Below are 21,442 nucleotides of genomic sequence, written 5' to 3'. Positions count from 1 at the left end.
ATAAAATCACTGAATTGACACCAAGATTTTAGCATAGGACATTTGCCCTGTGTTGATAGGAAATATAAGCCCAGTTAAGATCTTCAAATAGCACTTGCTATAGGAAACTTCTAGGACCTTAAATTAATGGAATACAAATAATTTTTTGAGGGAAACTAGAAGAAAAAAAGAGAACAGTTTCTAGACAACTAGAAAACTGAGCATAAAAAGGAAGTGAAAAGAACGTAAAGAACAGAGGACCCTGGGACATGGTTCTCTGATTATAGAATACCACATACCCCTGCTGTAGTCACAAAAAATTCAATGAAATGCCACAAAACACAACAAATGTTTGGGTACAGAGGTGCTTCCCAGAAGTATCCCCAGCCTATGGCACCCCTCACCTCAGCGTGCCCCTCTGCACAGCTAGCTCTAACAGGATGGCCAGGGCCAAGTGTTGGTCCTGCAGGGGGATGCTTCCCGGCCCTTTGGTACCCGGCGTTCCATGAACATCCCTGAAATGAAAACAGTAGATGCAGGAACAAAGCAATGTCAGAGAAACACAGCATGCTTACAATCACACTAACATGCCAGTTATATTCTCTCTCCCATAGAAAGGTATATTTTTTAAATTTTAGAATCAAGTTTCTGAGACATGCTACTCAAATTTATTCAGAGATTTTAAAGTATACAATTAACTTGTAAAGATATATTTTATTACAAGTGTTAATTCAGATACTGTATTACATTAGGACATACTCCAAGTTTCTGAAGCATAAAATAACTTATACCATTATTTAAACATAAGTAGAATATTTAGATATTATTCCAGTTTCAGTGAAGTATAAGATTGTAAGAGTATTGCTGGGCATAGAATAATCCCAGCTGCTCAGGAGGCTGAGGCCAAAGGATCACTTGAGCCTAGGAGCTTGAGATCAGCCTGGGCAATACAGCAGGATCCCGTCTCCAAAAAATGAAAAAAAAAAAATTAACCAGGCGTGGTGGCGTATGTCTGTAATCCCAGCTACTGGGGAGGCTGAGGCAGGATCATTGCTGAGCCCAGGATTTTGAAGTTACAATAAGCCATGGTCATGCCATTACAGTCCAGCCTGGGTGACAGAGTGAGACCATGTCTCTTAAAAAAAAAAATAATAACTATAAGAGTATCACCATTCCGCTACAGAATTAGAGAAGAATCAATTTATAAAACCACCTGAGAATCTACAGGCAAAATGTCTATTCTTATTTTTATCTCTAATCAAAGAATATTTCTAACTTTTCTTTGTTATCCAATAATAAACAACAAATTTTCTTAATCCAAGGTTGGGGAGGGAAGATCTTATGACATCAACATTATAGTTGAACTTTTTTTAAATTAATTCCAAGCCTATTTTCAGAGGCCCCAGCCTTAAAACTCTGTGGTGAAGCCTTCACCAGCACTCCTATGAAACGAACTCAAAGCCAGGGGGCACGGACACCACAGGCGTCCCTGATGGCAGGAAGAAGGCACAGTGGTGACCTCTGGCAAGGAGAGTGAGAAGGGGACTCACTCTTCCCCTGCATCTGTCATTGCTGTTGAGTTTTATAGAGTATATACCTTTTCTTTAAACATAAAAACCATAACGAAAACACACAGCACTCATTATCAGAGTTCATGGTTTTCCTTGCAGACAAATGATTCACATTCAAATTTTTTCACAGTAAGAAGACTACCTATAGGTTTAAACATTTTAATCTTGAGTAGTTTACTCCCATGTTATCTATCAAGACTTCAAACAAAGTGCCACCCATCACACAGAGCAGTGGCTCCTAACTATCAAAGAGAGGCACACAAGTGCTCAAACACTTTATAAGTGATTAATCACCAAGTCATAAGGGTAGCTAAAAAATAAATAAATCACAAAAGCATCTTTTATTTCCCATTTCATTCAATATGACAGCTTCCTGGGTCAAATCAGAGTGTTAATAAATCAAACTATGCAAAAAGCTAAGAACAAAGACCTAGAATCACAGAGCTGAGGGTGTGTAGGAAACACAGGTGAGAAACAACTTACTAAGTTTCTCAGCTCTAAAGAGGAATGAAAGGATGAGACTGAAGCACACTGGAACCCTTCGCACAGGAAGGCATGAAAGGAAAGAACTCACCCTGTCACGACAGACCTGAGGAACCTGGTTGCTCTCTCCACCACCTCCAGCCACACAGAGGACACGGTGCTCTCATCAAAGAGCGAGGCCTCGGGAAGAGCTCGCAGGGCATCCAGGGACTCCTGCAACAGCTCGCTGCAGAGGTCTGCGTCCTCACCTGCGCACACACACGTCAGAGGAGGCCGCCCACTGCCCCTCACTCTCCCACTGGGCCTCCCACCCCTCAGCGTGAGAAGATGTCCCTTTCACCTTTTCAATCCCTCACTCAACAGACCAAAATCTAACACGGTTGTCTCAAACTCAATTCTGTATTTTGTGGCTCTCACATGAACAATACAAACTTCTTGTTCTTCTACAAATAAATTAGGACTGAGGCATTCCATGGTAGTGGTTTGCCGGGGGGTGGGGTGGTCATGCACTCTTTTTTCTTTTTTGTCAGCATAGACCTGAAAAGTCAAACAGACTCTGCAGCTTCTCACTTAACAAAGAAGGAAAGTGAGACACAGGGAACACATGGGATCAGCCCAAGGGCATATGGTGACAGACAGAGCACAAAACCCAAATCTCCTGATGTATTAGGGGAACAGAACAACATGCTGGGTACACATACCTGACCGCCAGGCCCTGCGTAAGAAGGCAAAGGCAAAAGAGAGAGCTGCTCGGGATCCAACTCTGGCAAGTCCTTCCACGCCTTTACCGGTGGGCCGGGAACTGCGGACAATACACATGGGGGTGGTGACAACTGGTCAGCCAGAGAAATATGCAAATACTGAAATGAAATAAATAATATGGAAGGATTTATACCAAAATGTGACCAATGGTTTTATTTAGATGGCAGGATTGATCACAAGTGACTTTTAGTTTCCTTTTTTTAAAAACATATATCAAATGTCCTTTGTAAAGGAAAAGCTTTCTCTTTAAGGAAAAAAAAAAAGACATTTATAACGAACTTTAAATGACTTGGAAAATTGCTCACAAAATAACACTAGGGAGCTGATATTATAGAGGGGGAGTGAAAGCCGACAGTAAACATAAATACATAGACAGGGGTTAGGAGGCAAACCTCATGTAGGAAACACAAGGCAGGTGAAATGAAAGACAAGTGCACAGAGAATGACACAACGGACACTTGGACTCCGCCCCCGAGTTGGACGGCATTCACTTGGGTCATTCACAGGCCAGACCTGTGTGTGGGCAGGGTGCAGGGCCGGTGTGCTCCACCTGTCCCCTTCCAGCCAACCCTGTGCAATGACGCCCCCAAGGGCAGTGCTTATCATCCTCACATTTTTTAAGCTTTTTGCCACTGATATATGTTAATTTAACAAGTCACAGTTTCATTCTGTATGTGATAAAAAGCTATACAAATAGTATGCCATAAAAATCCTACAAAAAAAAAAGAAAAAAACTAGAATACAAAAATGCATATATAATATAAACTAAATAATGGCACAGCAAGTAATTTCATTTTCTACTTTATACTATATAGCACATATACACACACACAGTATAGTATAGTATTTCTACTATAGACTATATTCCTCAAATTTTGTATAATTTGCTTTCATAATCAGGAGAAATGTTATTAAAAACAGGTAATGCTATGGATGATCTCCCAAAGATACAACATCTCAATGAGAAGTCAGACCGTGGGGAACCCCGGGAGCAGCTGGATGCACTTAGTTGTGAATGCTTAAATAATGCATGGGGACCTCTAAGAGAAACACAAAAAACTGTAGTTACAATCTGCCTCTGAGAAGGGCACTGGGTGCCTGGGAAACAGGAATCTTTGTTTCTGAATGAGAAACATAAACATTACAAGATACAGAAGTATAATAGGACCTATGAACTTCAAAACAGAAAGCACATGTGCTAAGTCTGTTCGGAGGAGGTGGGAAGACCACCCCAGACATGTGCCCTTGGAGAAAGCTGCTCCAGGGTAAGCATGAAGATGGGCTCCCCTCAGGCAGTCAGAATCTTGTCCCTGGAGAAACAGCCCCACAGCCCTAAGTCTGTATGGTCTAAGAAGTGCTATGCCTTCAATAAGTGGCTTTCAATTTTACAGATGTTTAAGAAAAAAATTGAAATAGCTTGGACCCTCCCCCATCCACACCAGTCAACTACCCAAGCTAGTTCCACAAGAAAGGTAAAACACACCACTATCCAGTAAATTGAGAAATGAGGAAAAGAAATCTACAAAAAATTTAGGAGATATCACTACACACCTACCAGAATGGCTGAAGTAAAAAAGTGACAAGACTAAACGCTAAAACTCATACATGGCTGGTGAGAAGGTAAAATGGTACTTCAATTCTAGAAAAAGAGTATGGCAATTTCTTACATTAGCACTCCTTACATTTGTGTTTAAACTTAATCAGAAGATCCAGCAACTGCACTCTTAGGTGTGAATCCCAGAGAAATGAAACTTATATTCATACAAAACCTGTACATTACAAAGTAAAATTATTGAATTTTTTTTAGAAAGCCTATACATGAATATTCATAGTAGCTTTATTTGTCATACTGTAACAGAGTAGTCGCCCCTCCTCCCACAGATACAGAAGTGTCAAATTGAGCGTGGGGAATATATAACAAAGGGAATGGCTTGAAAAAAACAAAAGAAAAAAAAAAAAGCAAAAATTTTCTGTCTCTTTAAAACTTCCCCCACTCTGAGACCTGCAGCCTGGCCTGCGTCCCTGAGGCAAGCTAAGTCCTTTGTTAAAAAAGATAACTCAGCCATCCCAGGCAATGCCAGCCCCCCAGCCAGCCCCCTAGAGAGCCCCCCAGGTAAGCGGCTGGCAGAGTTCATGGCTGGCAGAGTTCATGGCCTCTGTCTTTCGCAGATATGGGAAGATTAGAAGAGTTAACCACAAAAGCCTAGAACCAAGGGGCCCTCCCTTTAAAAGCTCTGTTTCTGCTTATGCTCAGGAAATTTGGAGTTTGAAACAAGAAGGTCTACCATTTTTCCTCCTTTGCTGGCAAAGTAATAAAACTTCTCTTTCCTCCTCCCCAAACCACTTGTTTTTCTTTGTTCTTCTGATGTGGCCTTGAGGACAAGTGCCAAGCTTTCGGTAACAGATTTCTCAGTAACAATACCCCCAAACTGGAAATAACTGAGACAAAGTGTGGCACATCCATGCCATGGAATACTACTCAGGAATAATGATACATGCAACTACTTGGAAAAATCTCAAGGGAATTACACTGAGAGAAAAAAGCCAATCTCAAAAACTTACATAACAGACAAAGAAAACAGATTAATGATTGCTAGGGTTAAGGTGGGAGGAGGGAGAAAGAGATGGGTGTGGATATTAGAAGGGCCTTTTGTCCATGTACCCTGACTGCAGTGGTGGTCTCACACAAATCCACACGTGTGGTCAAACTGCAAAGAAACAGACACACACAATTGAGGGTATGTAAAACTGGAGAAATCTGAATAGGATAGGCAGTCTGTACCAAAGTCAATATCCTAGTTGTGATAACTGCGTTACAGTTTTACAAGTGGCTACCACTAGTGGAAACTGGGTGAAAAGTATAAGGAATCTTTGTACTATTTCTTACAAATGCATGTGAATTCACAATTATCTGAAAATAAAAAGTTTGGTGGTTTTTTTTTTTTTTTTTTTACTTTAAGAATTCTTCCACTTAATGAAAGACATACTCCAATTAATCCATCAACCCTTAAAAGTCACTACAAAGAACACACAAAAAAATCAGCTGGGCTCTCAACCACTTTTGCATCTGAGGGACTTTAGTTTGATTCAATGAAAACACAAGAGTGCTTTGAGAATCTTAGCCTCTACCGCCAGGCTACACAGAACCCTCTGACCATCACAGCTGGTCAGAAAGGAAAGAGGGAACCATGCCACTGGCTATCATCAAATGGGCAGGAATCTCATCTATCACTTGGTTTCAATTATTCTAAAATTATGCTGAAAAATATGACATGTATACTCATCCCTCATTATCTGCAGCAGATTGGTTCCAGAACCTCCCCCATACCAAAATCCAAGGATGCTCAAGTCCCTGATATAAAATAGCGTAGTATTTGTATACAACCTACACACATCCTCCCATACACTTTAAATCATCTCTAGATTACTCATAATACCTAATATAAATGCTACGTAAATAGCTGTTATACTATATTGTTTTTTATTTGTACTATTTTTGTTGTGTTATTTTTTATTAGGTCTTTTTTTAAGAGTATTTTCAATCTGCAATTGGTTAAAGCCATGGATGAAGAACCCGCAGATACAGAGGGCAGACTGTAATGTGATTTCAACATAAAAAAACAAGGAAACGGGCAACAAGGAGCACACCTGTCTCCAGGGAACAAGATGATCAGGGTTCTTTCTGCTTCTTTCTGCCTCCTGTATTTTCTACGTGCTCTCCAGGGAGTCAAAGTCACTATTACAGTCAAATAAAGCCAACTCTCTTAACTACCTAAAATGAGTCCCATCTGGCATTCTAGTAGTTTAGTCTTCTAAGGACAAAAGTTTGGTAGATAGCTACATTTAGGAAAAAATACAATTTTACACAATCCTTAAACATTCTAGTGGCTGTTATACCTCAGAGGAAGTCTGATGTATTAACAGACATCAACAAATTAAAACTCATATGCCCAAAAGCATCTCTTATAATAAAAGAATAAGAAAATCACATTAGTAAGAAAAAAAATGAAGTACCTAAATGAGTTAGCACTAAACATTACAATCTGACTATTCCCTATCCAGTAGCAAAACAAAACAAAACAGAAAGAATACAACATTCAGAACTCATTTTCAGAACTGGACTTGATCTGATCTAAACCTCTGGCTGGCTTCTACAGTTACTGACAGAAAAAGGTCTTTAAAATAATAACAGATTATACAGCCATGGCCTGTTACTATATGAGCAAATTAGCAAATCCATTCTCCAGATTATACAAAACATACAAAAAAAGAAAGTAAAGAATAAAATTTCACAAGGTGAAGAAAGAGACTGCATTGAAAACTTTAATTAAACTTTCCTAAACAAAACAGCCTGAATTTTATATTTAACTGACATCAGGATTCTTTCTTCATTTTATCATTACCTTTTTTTGTCCACAGGAGGCAGAGAAATGCTGCTGCTTTTCCACTTAACTTTGACATTCTCCTGAAAAACAGTTCTATTCAAGGCAATGAAGTAGCGTTCCAAGACGACCAGCCTCTGCTTGAGTCTCAGGGCCGAGAGGGTGGTGGTGGCTGACTGGATGGCCAGAGCTTGCTGCTCTTTAACCAGCACAGAAAGACATTCCTTCAGCTCATTCACATCTAGAAAACAAGACAAGAAAACATCTCACCTGTCAGTATCTTGGCCACGGTTTGTTGTAATGTTGAGAAAATGGATGATGATAATAGGGAATACCTGAGTGCATGAGATGTGCCAAAAATGGTCTTGAACACATTACACGAATTAGGAAATCTTCACACCCACCAGAGCTAGTGCTGTCCAGCCATTTTATGGATGAGCAAACTGAGGCACAGAGTGGTTAAGTAACTGGCCCGAGGTCACACATGCGAGTACAGCACGTGACACAGACCACTCTTAGCCACCGTGGTATACTGCCTCTCTGTAAACATCATATAAAAGTTGTTAAGACAAAACTATAAAGTCAATACTTACCAGAGGCACATTTCCTAGACAGAAAAACTCTAGCCATTATTTTCATGTTATAAAACCAAATCCAAAATAAAATCAATGTTTCAATAAAATCACCGAGCATGCATGACTCATGAAAGGTAATACATTTATGGGAATATTTTAGAGAAAAATAAAGTAACTAGTTAGAATGTGTAGCGAGTAAGTGATATTTCATTATACTATTCTCTCTATTTGTATGTACTTAAAAACATCCATGTTAAAGAATATTTTTCAAGTAGCGAGAAGGCAATCACATGAATGAAAGTAATTCAAAGGATTCCAGCCTTCCAGTTATGCATAAGTCTGTCTCAAAGTACAGATGCTCATAGTTGAATTTTAAGTTACCTCCCACGAATCCTCTACACCAGGACAGCTCACAGCAGCAGGGCGAGAGCAGCGCTCGCCTATGCTCGTCGTCTGTTGTTGCTCCATGAATTAGTGTTAAACGTGTTTTGGGACAGGATCTGTCTTGGGAGTTTTTACAGAGCTTTGCCCTGAAGGCATAGGTGAATGTGCTGGTTTGCATTTCGAATGCTGTTACACTGGAAGGGCGTCTCTGAAAGGCAGTAGCGGCTGTATCCCACAAGGCGCCGCGTTTCTCAGACCTAAAGAATTGGATTTGCTTTGTAAAGCACAAGCGAATCTGTTAAAAACTATAGGCTGAGAGCTGACGATGGAGTGCCCTCCGGAACAAACAGCTTCCCGGAAAGGCCAGCTTCACAAAGGGCCAAAAGCAGAGCCTTTGTTTAAACTACTCTAGACTACCTGTCTCCATTCACAATAACCTAATAAACATGGAGCTTGCATATCTCTGTTTAACCCCTCTGTTTAAATGATAAACTTACCTTAGAATTTAGAAATTAACCTTTGAAAGACTTTGTAACCATTTGCCCACGTAAATAGAATTAGTTAAAGAATCTGTAGAAGCCTTCTGTAAAAGCCTTTTGAAAATCTGTTAACCTGAGAGGAACTACCTGTTGTTATGTAAATCTGTTACCCCTGACAATTGTTCACTATTTCCTATAAGTTACCATGTAAGACCTCATTCGGGGCTTTTTGAGACCAACGGAGAGGTCCGAGCCCCCTGAGCTCCCGCTTTGCCTATAATCTTTATAAACTTATAAAACTATATCTTTGTCTCAGTGTATTCTTTTATTTCTTCCATTTTCCATTTCTCTCTATTATTTTCTTATCCCTTGCAACTCTACCAAAGGGACCCGGTTTTTTGTGGGGAACACTGGCCACGTTCCCCGCAGTCTGTCTCTGGTGCTGATTAGCCATGAGGCCAACAGTCTTTGCCTCACAGCCTCAGATCCTGACAGACAACAGTAACACCCCTATCGACTTCCCTTGGATGGAGGACATCAGTTTTCTGGCTACCCACCACGTGAAAATGCTTTCCACAGTAAGAGGGATCTCAGAAGGCATTAATTAAAGGGATACATCTCACTGCTCCCTGGGGAGGCTCAGGGGTGGTGCACTGCGCCCAACACCAGCAGCAGGATGCGTACGAGGCCTGGAGCTTTGGAACAAACCCCTTGGTATCAAAAGCTCCGGTAGCCAACAGCTAACAGCTATGTAAAAGTAGATGAAGAACACTTTAAATTGCACACTGGGCTCAAGATGGAGAAGCAGAAAGATATGCAGGTGAAGCAGCACTCCTTCCCTTCTAAGGGCACCCTACTATGCTGCATTCCATGCAAGGAGCCTGGGCCAGCACTGAGAGGCACCCAATCCCTCGCAGAACAGAGACAGCCCTGTCAAGGACATGTCCCCAAGAGGAATTTCTTCCAGAAATCAAGTCTCAGAAAAGCTTTACATTTCCTGAAGAGGCACTACATTTTCCACTTTTCAAATATGTCTCCTCTCTGCTTAGCTGCAGAGCCCAGAGACAAGCCCAAAATTCAAAGAGGGCAGCTGTGCCCTTGAGTATCCACGTGCCCTTCCTGACGTCCTCTTCCTGCATATCCTGCCCCAATCTTGACTGCCCAGTGCATTAGTCATTACTGCAGGCAACCAAGGTGCTTGGACACTCTGAAGCAAGTGGATAAGTAAATAACAAACATGGAGACCACAGGGGAGTCAGCAGAACTCTGAGCCCACCCTACAGTAACAAGAGGCACCCAGGCCAATTAGAAAGCCTGGACTTGTATTCAACCTGGTGGTGACAAGGTGAGGCACACCCTATCCCTGCCAAAGTGGAGTCACAGAAAGATAGTTAAACAGAAGGTCTAAGTAAGACCCAGAGTCTCATAACATAACACAAAAATGTCCACATTTCAATAGAAAGTCACTCATCATACCAAGAAGCAGGAAAAGCCTAACTGAATTTAAAAGATAATCAACTGATGGAAATACCATGATGAAAGATGTTAAAATAATCTGACAAAGATTTTAAAGCAGCCATGATAAAAATGCTATGACGAACAATTGTGAACACACGTCAAACGAATGAAAAAACAGGAAGCCAAAGACATAAAAAGGAACCAAAAGGAAAGTTTAGAACTGAAATATATATAGCCAAAATAAAAAGCTCAGTGAATGGGCTCAATAGTAGAACTGAAGAAAAAGAACAAAGAATCGGTGAATTGGAAGATAAAAGTTACCCAATCTGAATAATACCAAGAAAATACATTAAAAAAAAAGAAGAACAGGCTCAGGGACCTGTGGGACTGTAACAAAAGATCTAACATTCCTGTCACTGAACTCACAAAGAGAGAGGAGAAAGAAGGTGGGGTTGAAAATGTGCTCTAAGAAATGATGGCTTAAGCACAGAAAGACAAATCTTGCATGTTCTCACTCACATATGGGAGCTAAATACTAAAAATAATTGATTTCATGGAGACAAGAGAGGAGAATGACAGTTACCAGAGGCTGGGAAGGGTAGCAAGGAGGGGGCATAAAGTGCGGATGATTAATGGGTGCAAAAATATAGTTAGATAGTTAGAATGAACAACATTTGATAGCACAACGAAGTGACTATAATCAACGATAAGGGTATACTTTAAAATGACTAATAGAGTAGAATTGGAATGTACCTAACACAAAGAAATGTTAAATGCCTGAGGTGATGGACACCCCAATCACCCTGATTTGATTAATTCACATTGTATACCTGTATCAAAACATCACAGGTACCCTATAAAAATATACAACCATATGTATCCATAATGATTACAAATTTTTTTGAAAAGAAGTAATGGCTTAAAACTTCCCAAATTTGGAAAGAGACCTAAATCTACAGATCCAACAAGGTAAGCAAACCCTAAACAGTATGAACCCAAAGAAATCCACACTAAGACACATATATTAATAATTAAACTACTAAAAAGAAAAGACAAAGAAAACATCTCAAAAGCAGCTAAAGAAAAACAACACCTTAACTATAGTGGAATAATAATTCAAATGACAGCAAATTTCTCAGAATCCTATACTCAGCAAAAACATCCTTCAGGAATGGAGAGAAAGTCAAAACATTCTCAGAGAAAGGAAAATTAAGAGAATCTGTTCCCACAAGACGCACACTAAGAGAAAGGCCAAAAGGAAGTTCTCTAAACAAAATGGGAACGATAAAAGAACCCTGGAACTTTGGGAAGAAAATGCATGACAAGCACATATATAAATGTGCAATAAATTTTTTTCCTCACCTCTTGATTTTTCTAAATTATGTCTGAAGGTTCAACCAAAAATTATAACACTGTCAGATAATGGTTATAAATGTTAAGCAAAGGAAATATTTAAGTCATGTATCATAAACAGGAAAACATAAAGGGATATAAAGGTAGGTAAGGTTTCTATATATCACCGAAACTGGTAAATGACACATCAGGAAAGTTGTGATAAGTTTTTGAATACATACAGGATGAGTATACCTTATCAGAAATGCTTGGGACCAGAAGTGCTTCAGGTTTCACATTTTTTTCCGAGTTAGAAATATTTGCATATACATAACAAGATATCTGGCGGATGCTACCCAAGTCTAAATACGAAAGTCACTTATGTTTCATATGTACCTTATACACATAGCCTGAGGGTAATTTTATACAATATTTTTAATAACTGTGCACGAAACAAAGTTGTAGTTAGGTACTTAATGTGTAGAATTTCTCACTTGTGGCATCATGTCGGTGTTCCAAAACTTTTGAATTTGGGGACATTTCTGATTTCTGGATTAGAGATGCTCAACCTGTAAATAATATATTATCTAAAGAAGTGACTAAAAAAGATATATAAAAAGATACACCCAAAAACAGTATAAATAAACCAAAACAGTTAAAAATGGTCAAGGAAACCACAGGCAGGCAGGACAAACCAAGCAGAGAAATGAAAAACAGAACGACACAAAACAAAATAAAATGGCAGTCTGAAGCCCTAATTTATCAATAATGACATTAAATTAAATGTAAACAGTCTAAAAAAAGACAGACATTGGGAGAGTGGACTAGAAAACTGATCCCATTATATGTTGTCAATAAAACATTAAACTTCAAATAGGCAGACTGAAAATAAAAGTATAGAAAAATAAGTATCACGCAAACATTACTTACAGGAAAGCAGAAATGGCTATATTAATATCAAACAAAGTAAACTTCAGAGCAAAGATAATTACCATGAACAGAGAGCAACATTACAAAATGAGAATATGGTCAATCCACCACTAAGACACAGCAATCCTATGTGTCTTATGCATGCACCAAACAAAAAAATTTATAGAACTCAAAGGAGAAAAAGACATTTATGCTTTTATAGTTGGAGACCTCAAAGTCTCCCTCTCAACAACTGACAGTATATGGAGACAAAAATCAGTGAAAAAACAGAAGAATTCACCAATGCCATCAATCAACAGGATCTAATCAGAATTTATAGAACATTCCAGCCAACAGTAGATATTTAATGGTTTTCAAGTATCCATACAACAAACACCAAGTTAGTCTGTATCTTCAGCCATAAACTAAACCAACAAATTTAAAAGAATTGAAATCATACAAACTAGAAGTCACTAACAAACCAATAACAGGAAAATCTCCAAACTCTTGGAAACTAAACACACACTCCTAAATAATCAAGGGATCAAAGAAGTAATCTCAAGCGAAATTTAAAAATATATAATGAACTGAATGAATATGCAAATACAACACATCAAAATGTGTGGGAAAGGCCAGGCACAGGTGGCTCATTCCTGTAATCCTAGCACTCTGGGAGGCCCAGGAGGGAGGATCACTTGAGACCAGCCTGGGCAGGAAGACACTGTTTCTGCAACAGCAGAAACAATGAAGCTGAAAATAGAAAAATAAAAAAATAAGTGAAACAAAGAGATGTTCTTTGAAAAGATCAATAAAACTGACACACCTCTGACCAAGAAAAATTATGTGGGCACAGTGGCATGCACCGATAGTTCCAGATACTCAGGAGGCTGAGGCAGGAAGATTGCTTGAGCCCAGGATTTGAGGTTGCAGTGAGCTATGATGATGCCACTGTACTCCAGCCTGGGTGACAGCAAGATTCTGTCTCAAAAAACAAAAAAAAAGTGAGTGGGAAAGAGCTCAAGTAGTGATGTGAGAGAAATTTATAGCACTATATGGGTATATCAAAAAAATAGAAACTTTTAAATCAAGAATCTAAGGTCCCACCTTAACAACCTAAAAAAAAAAAGCAAAATAACCCAAAAGTAAGCAAAAGGGAAGAAATAATTAAAGTGAGAGCAGAAACAATGAGGCTGAAAATGGAAAAATAAGAAAAAATAAGTAAAAGAGATGTCCTTTGAAAAGATCGATAAAATTGACACACCTCTGAGCAAGAATGACAAAAGAAAAAAGAGAACATACATAAATTATCAACATCAGGAATAAAACGGGCTCTAAGGACATCAAACAGATGATCGGGAACATCTCTATACACATAAATTTGACAACTTAGATAAAATGAACTGATTCCTTGAAAAATACAAACTCACCAAATATAAAATAGATCTTTTGAATAGTCCTACAACTATTAAGGAAATTGAATTCATAATTTTAAGAATCCCAAAAAAGAAATTAGCAGGCCCAAATTGCTTCACTGGATAATTCTACCAAACATTAAAAAAGAATTAACACAGACTCTAAACAATCTCTTCTAGAAAACAGAAGAGGAAATACTTCCCAATTCATTTTAAAAAGCTAGTCCTAGCATGATAATGAAACCAGACAAAGACAGTACAAATCACAGAATAATATCCCTCACAAATACAGATACAAAACTCCATAGCAAAATATTAGCAAGTAGAATTAAGCAATATATAAAAAGAAGTAGACATCATCACCAACTGGTTTATTCCAGGGATGCAAAGCTGGTTCAACAGTCAAAAATCAATCGATGTAACCCACCTTATTAACAGGCTAAACAACAAAAACTGCATGACAATTAGTTGATTTAGAAAAAGCACTTGACAAAATTCAACACTCATTCACAATAAAAACTCTCAGAAAGTAAGAACAAATGGGAACTTCCTCACCTTGATAAATAGCATTTACAAAAACCTGTGCTATCAGTGATGTCAGAAAAGGTCCCCTTAGATTCAGCTTACACAGCAGAGAGAAGCACTGAGAATGATTTAGATAATAATCACTTAGAGTAGATTCTACTAAGATTCCAACACTACTCGTAAGAGATTACAGCACCGTATGCCCAGCAAATCCTTTCTGTTAGACAAAAAGAAAAGCCATGATCACAAAACTCCCAGAAAGGTCCACTAAGGCAGTATGCCCTTCTGAACTCCTGCTGAGGACCTGCACACTGCAGTGTTGAGGGGCAAGTGTCTGGAAGTCTCCTTGGAAATGCAGCCAAAAACCATGAGGGACTTATGGATGAACACAGGAATGAAGAGATGCAGAAGGTATGATAAAGCACATAGAATAGAGGCCAGTGGTGGAGTCTAACTGGTGGATGGATATATGGGCACTCCCTATAAAACTCTTTCAACTTTTCTGTATGTTTTAATTTTTCATTTAAAAAAAGTTGAAAAAAGAAATGTCAAAATGGAAGCTTAAGTCCAACTCTAAGCAAAAGCAAAAAAAAAAGACCTAAATTCCTATGGTTCAAATTAATGTGTTTTTCTTTTTTAGGTTGAGATGGAAGAGCAAAAATAAAAGGAACCAAAGGAATAGATATTTGTCTAAAAGATATAAATTCCACCTGCAGTTTGGTTTCAAGATGACTTGACTCAAGAATATGCTTTAGGTTGGGCATGGTGGCTCACGCCTGTAATCCTAGCACTCTGGGAGGCCGAGGTGGGAGGATCCCTTGAGGTCACAAGTTCAAAACCAGCCTGAGCAACAGTGAGACCCCATCTCCACCAAAAATAGAAAAAATTAGTTGGGTGTGGTGGTGTGCACATGTAGTCCCAGCTCCTCGGGAGCCTGAGGCAGGAGGATCGCTTGAGCCCAGGCATTTGAGGTTGCTGTGAGCTAGGCGGACGCCACGGCACTAGAGCCTAGGCAACAGAGTAAGACTCTGTCTCAAAAAAAAAAAAAACCAACAGAAAAAGGGATCAGATTCATCAAAATGACATAAAAATCCTAAAAGTGCATGCATCTGATAACAGTTTTAAAATACATGATGAAAAACTGCAGAACTGAAAGCAAAAATCCAGAATTAACACAAGAGATTTCAATACTCCTAGGAAGAGGAAGGAGCCAAGCTGCTAGACTGCTCTGCAATTCTCCCCTTCACAATGAAGATACTCCAGGGAAAGAAAGGAGACCAGTGTGGCTGGATCTGATTCCTCTGGAATGTTGAGACAGCCTTCTTGGTAAATAAACTACTAGCATTTGCTAGGAGAGGAGTCCTTACCTATGAAATATTTTTAGCAAGATGTCGTTAGATTGCTTTTGGTAAATTTACCTAAAATCCATGGATTTATGGGACATGGCTCCCTGGAAAAGGTTCTATAAGGTCTGTAACTATCTGGCTGTAAAATGGAAACACCATACATTCTAAATGCTCCTAGCTATGCAAGGTGACTGCACACCTCACTGAGAAGCCTCATCTCTTAAGCTGGGCCAGAGAGAGGTGTCCAACACAAAGACAGACCTGGGGAGCTGCACTGACTGTCCCACATCTGTCCCTGCTTTGCCTGCACATACAAGTATGGATATTACTATATCCTTAAAGTTACTAAGTAACTAGGTAAGATCTCTGATTCATGTCACCCTGACATGATAGTCCAATCCTGTATTTTAGTTCAACTCCTCTCCCAAAAGTGAACAGTACAAGTGGACAGAAAATTATTTCAAGTCAAGAATGCTTGAACAACACTATCAACTAACTGGACCTCATAAAGCTTCACAGAGCAGAAAAATACACATTCTTTTCAAGTGCACATGAAACATTCAACAGAACAGATTATACCCTGGCCATAGACAAGTCTCAACACATTTTTAAAAATTGAAATCCCATAATATGTTCTCTGACTGCAACTAAATTAGAAATCGTCAACAGGAGACATTTGAAAATCCACAAATATTTGGAAATTAAATAATATATTTCCAAAATATAAATGAGTCAAAGAAGAAATTACAAGGTAAATTAGAAAATATTTTCAACTGAATGAAGATGAAAATGAATAAACATCTCCAAATTTGTGAAATATAGCTAAACATGCTTAGAGGGAAATTTATAGCTTTGAACATATTAAAAAAGATGAAAGAACCAAAATCAATGATCTAAGCTTCTACCTTAAACCAGAAGAGAGACAGCAGCAGATATAACCCAAAGCAAGCAGAAAAAGTGAAATAATAAAGATAAAAGCAAAAATCAATAAAAAACAGAAAAAAAATCAATGAAATCAACTGGCTCTTAGGAAAAAATCAATTAAATTGATAACTTCCCCAAGACTGATCAAAATACAAGACAAATTTCAACAAATTTCTGAATAACAGCTAATACTTGATAGCACATACTGCATGTAAGATACTAATAACAACATAAGCACTTTACCTGACTTATTCTACTGATCCTATGAGATAGGTACTATTATTAATCCCAAATATAAATTATTTATATACATATATATAAAAATATATATACAGTGTCTGTGTGTGTATATATATATGTATACACACAAATTTAAATGTATGTCCATGCAAAGAAAAAAAGTCTGAAATGCATACCAAACTGGTAATAGCAGCTAACTCTCAGGAGAAAACTTCAAATTGGGGTGGGCAGTCAAGAGGAATTTCCACTTTATGAATCTTTACAAGAAAATATTCACTTATTCCATGTATATTTTAAAAATTAGAAAAATACATCAGGCGTTTAAAAAACTAAATTACAAGATAAAGTAAGAAGCAAAGAATAAAAATACTGAGTTTTATTTGCTTGGATAAAAGAAATAGATAATTATAAAAGTCTATCCACAATAAAGAACTCCTACAACTCAAAAACAAAAATAAAAACAAAAAACCCAATCTAATTCAAAAACAGGCAAAAGATTTAAATAGACATTTCTCCAAAGAATATATACAAATGGCCAATAAGCACATGAAAAGATGCTCAAAATTACTAATCATTAGGGAAATACAAGTCAAAACAATGAGATATTGTACCACTTCACACCCATTAGCCGGACTATTATCAAAAAAGAAAAAGGAAAATAAGTGTCATTGAGGGCACAGAGAAAATGCAACCCTTGCACACTGCTGGAAAAATGTAAAATGGTACAGCCACTGTGGAAAACAGTTTGACAGTTCTTCGAAAAGTTAAACATAGAATTACCATATTATCCAGCAATTCTACTCCTAGATATACACACACACACACACACACACACACATACACACACCCAAAAAAATTAAAAACAGGGAATCAAGGTCAGGAGTAGTAGCTCACACCTGTAATCCCCACACTTTGGGAGGCTGAGGCAGGAGGATCCCTTGAAGCTAGGAGTTCAAGACCAGCCTGGTCAACACGGCAAGACCTCATATCCACAAAAAAAAAAATTAGCTGGGCTTGGTGGCGCATGCCTATAGTCCCAGCTAACTGGGAAGCAGACGCAGGAGGACTGCTTGAGCCCAAGAGTTCAAGGTTGCAGGGAACTATGATTACACCACTGCACTCCAGACTAGATGACAAAGCAAAACCCTGTCTGAGGGTGGGGGGGAGGGGGAGGCAGGAACTCAGACACTTATAAACCCATGTTCATAGCAGCATTATTCACAATAGCCAAAGGTGGAAACAACCCAAGTGCCCATCATCTAATGAATGGATAAACAAAATGTGGTGTGGGTGTGTGTGTGTGTGTGTGTGTGTGTGTGTGTGTTTATAAAAAAATACATTGCACTATTATTCAGCCTTAAAAAGGAAAGGAATCCTGACATATGTTACCACCCTGAAGACATGCTAAGAGAAATAAGCCAGTCACAAAAGGACAAACACTGTATGGTTCCACTTACATGAGGTAACTTGAGTAGTCAAATTCATAAAGACAAAAGTAGAATGGTGGTTGCTTGGGGGTAGGAGGGGAGTTACTATTTAGTGGATACAGAGTTTCAGTTAGAGAAAATGAGCCAGGTGCAGTGGCTCACACCTGTAGTCCCAGCTACTCAGGAGGCTGACACAGGAGGATCACTTGAGCGCAGGAGCTCGCGGTTGCAATGAGCTATAATAATGCCACTGCATTCCAGCCTGAGTGACAAAGCAAGACTCTGTCTCTAAATAAGAGAGAGAAAATGGGAAAAGTTCTAGAGATGGATGGTGGTGGTGGCTGGGCAACAATGTGAATGTATGTAAAGACACTGAACTGCACACTTTAAAATTATTAAAATGATAAGTTTTATGTTACATGTATTTTACCACAATGTAAAAAATTTAAAATTAAGTTTTAGAAAATTTGATGACAAAAAAAAAAAGTCCATCTAAGGTATTTAGAAAAGGAGTGGGAGTGTCAGATCAAGCTTTCCAAAGCATCAAAACTCAGAAGATTACCTGGCTGCTTGCCCCATACCCAGCTCTCCAGAATTGATTTGGCCCTGTAAGCAGGTGCAGGAGCATCTTCTTCATCCTTTTTCTCTTTGTCATTCAGATCTTCTTTCTTTGATCCACTTTGAGCATCAACACCATCATCTGGAGAATTAAAAATTTTTAAATCTGTAATTACTTTTCAAAATGCAATAGCCACTTGTCAGTCTCTTTGCAAATGTCCTCCCCCAGAAATGAAAAATTACAATGCACATCAGTAACTGAAGGTTTGATTTTAAAAATATAAGATATGAATCATAACTATAAGAGATCCAGTGTGATTTATTTAGTAGTCACTGACCCTTTTAATAAAGAAACCAATATATCATCACTCAAATTCTTTAAAGGATGAGTCTTCCATTTCCTCCTACTAGATTTCACAACTGAGAAATTTGGTCTTTGATATTTACCCACTTGAATTTCACACTAATTGCTTTTATCCAGTGAAGCTCAATTGCTTGTATGTCCACAGGAAAGGGGAGGACATGGAATGGGGGTAAGATTCAAAAATCATTGTTTAACTGTATGCAATGACCTACTCCACTGCCAACTGAGAACATTGCTACACAGGGCCATTACCACTGACAGAGTATAATTCAGGGGCATTGACAGAAAGGAAAAGTTAACAACAATGACTTTAGGCCATTAACAATTTAAAGTTTCAGTCAAGAACAACAGCCATAAAACTCCTTACATAGCAAGTGAAAAGGAAAGAACCAACCTTAAACTTGAAGTATAAACACATCCTATCATTAGTAAATAACTGCCTAAATGACATAATTAGAAATATATATCTAAATCCGTGAAAGAAATTACATCCCATTCAGATTATAAACAATAAGGAGTATCTAAAAATCTCTAAGGAAACTATTCCTCTACTCACAACACTTGTGACACCAAATGTATGGATTTTCACACCAAGCAATTCTCCAGTTCTCTGAGACAACAACTATGTGTCCAACAATTCAATTCAATTCTGACACTAACCACCTAGAATCAGCTCAGACCCCACAGGTTAAGGGCTCAGTCCCACAAGACTGTCCCTACTCTAAACACATCCGCACTCCGCAGATGACTGCGGTTTTTACATATTCAAGGTTTGTGGCAACCTTGTGTCGAGCAAGTCTATCAGCCTCATTTACCCATTGATGCTGATTTCACAGTGAAATAATCACACAGGTGTTTATTTTGTGTCTCTGTGTCACATTTTGGTAATTCTCGCAACACGTCAAACTTTTTTATTATTATTATTATTATTATATCTGTTATGGTAATCTGTGATCGGTGATCTTTGATGTTACTACGGGAATTGTTTTGGAGCACCATGAACCATGCCCATAGAATACAGCGAACTTAATCAATAAATGTTGTGTGTGTTCTGACTACTCCACCAACTGGCCATTTCCCCATCTCTCCCCCTCTCCTTGGGCCTCCCTATTACCTAAGACACAACAACATTGAAATTAGGCCAATTAATAATGCTTAAGTGGCCTCTAAGTGTCCAAGTGAAAGGAAGAGTCATATATTGCTCAAAAGCTAGAAATGATTAAGCTTAGTGAGGAAGGCATGTCGAAAGGCTGATAGGCTGAAAGCTCGGCCTCCTACACCAAACAGTTAGCCAAGTACTGAATGCAAAAGAAAAGTTCTTGAAGGAAATTAAAAGTGCTACTCCAGTGAACACATGAATGATAAGAAATCAAAACAGCCTTACTGCTGATATGGAGCAAGTCAATTCCGTAAAGGCTCAGAGAGGTGAGAAAGCTGTAGGAGGAAAGTTTAAAGTAAGCAGAGATTGGCTTAAAAGGTTTAAGAAAAGAAGCTATCTCTGTAACATAAAAGTACAAGGAGAAGCAGTAAGTACTGATATAGAAGCTGCAGCAAGTTATCCAGAAGATCTAAGATCATTAAAATTGAAGGTGACTACACAAAACAAGATTTTCAATGTAGATGAAACAGACTTCTACTGGGAAAAGATGCCATCTAGGACTTTCATAGCTAGAGAGGACTCAATGCCTGGCTTCAAAGCTACAAAGGACAGGCTGACTCTCCTGTTAGGGGCTAGTGTAGCTGGTAACTTGAAATTGAAACCAATGCTCCTTTACTATTCCAAAAATCCTAGAGCCCTTGAGAATAATGCTAAATCTACTCTGCCTGTGCTCTGTAAATAGAACAAAGCCTAAATGACAGCACATCTCTTTACAGCATGGTTTACCAAATATTTTAATCCCACTCTTGAGACCTACTACTCAGAAAAAAAGATTTCTTTCGAAATATTACTGTTCATTAACAATGTGCTCTTGGTCACCATCACCCAAGAGCTCTGACGGAAATGTACAAGGAGATTAATGTTGTTTTCATGCCTGCTAACACAACATCCATTCTGTAGCCCATGGATCAAGGAGTCATTTTGATTTTCAAGTCTTATTGTTTAAGAAATATATTTCATAAGGCTATAAGCTGCCATAGTGATTCCCCTAATAGATCTGGGCAAATTAAATTGAAAACCTTCTGTAAAAGATTCACCATTCTAGGTGTCACTGACAGCATTCATGATTCACGGGAGGATCTCAAAATATCAATATTAAAGAGTATAGGCCAGGCACGGTGGCTCACGCCTGTAATCCTAGCACTCTGGGAGGCCAAGGTAGGCAGATCGTTT

The 21,442-nt window shown here is 38.5% G+C and overlaps 1 protein-coding gene across 1 annotated transcript in view; it reads right to left on the bottom strand.

Annotated features, from left to right (window-relative positions):
* LOC105813330 (E3 ubiquitin-protein ligase HERC2) overlaps positions 1 to 21,442 on the bottom strand; it is a 193,360-nt gene that overhangs the window by 145,742 nt on the left and 26,176 nt on the right. Inside the window, exons 4-8 of the mRNA XM_012647969.1 lie at positions 18,751 to 18,888; positions 7,199 to 7,418; positions 2,735 to 2,835; positions 2,125 to 2,281; positions 384 to 494 (exon numbers count right to left, since the gene is read on the bottom strand). Coding sequence (XP_012503423.1) covers positions 384 to 494; positions 2,125 to 2,281; positions 2,735 to 2,835; positions 7,199 to 7,418; positions 18,751 to 18,888 — 727 coding nt within the window. The remainder of the gene's footprint in view (positions 1 to 383; positions 495 to 2,124; positions 2,282 to 2,734; positions 2,836 to 7,198; positions 7,419 to 18,750; positions 18,889 to 21,442) is intronic.

This window comes from Propithecus coquereli, unplaced genomic scaffold (genome assembly GCF_000956105.1).
Source record: "Propithecus coquereli isolate 6110/MARCELLA unplaced genomic scaffold, Pcoq_1.0 Scaffold28, whole genome shotgun sequence".
Lineage (NCBI taxonomy): Eukaryota > Metazoa > Chordata > Mammalia > Primates > Indriidae > Propithecus > Propithecus coquereli.
This window is presented reverse-complemented; position numbering and strand designations above follow the sequence as displayed.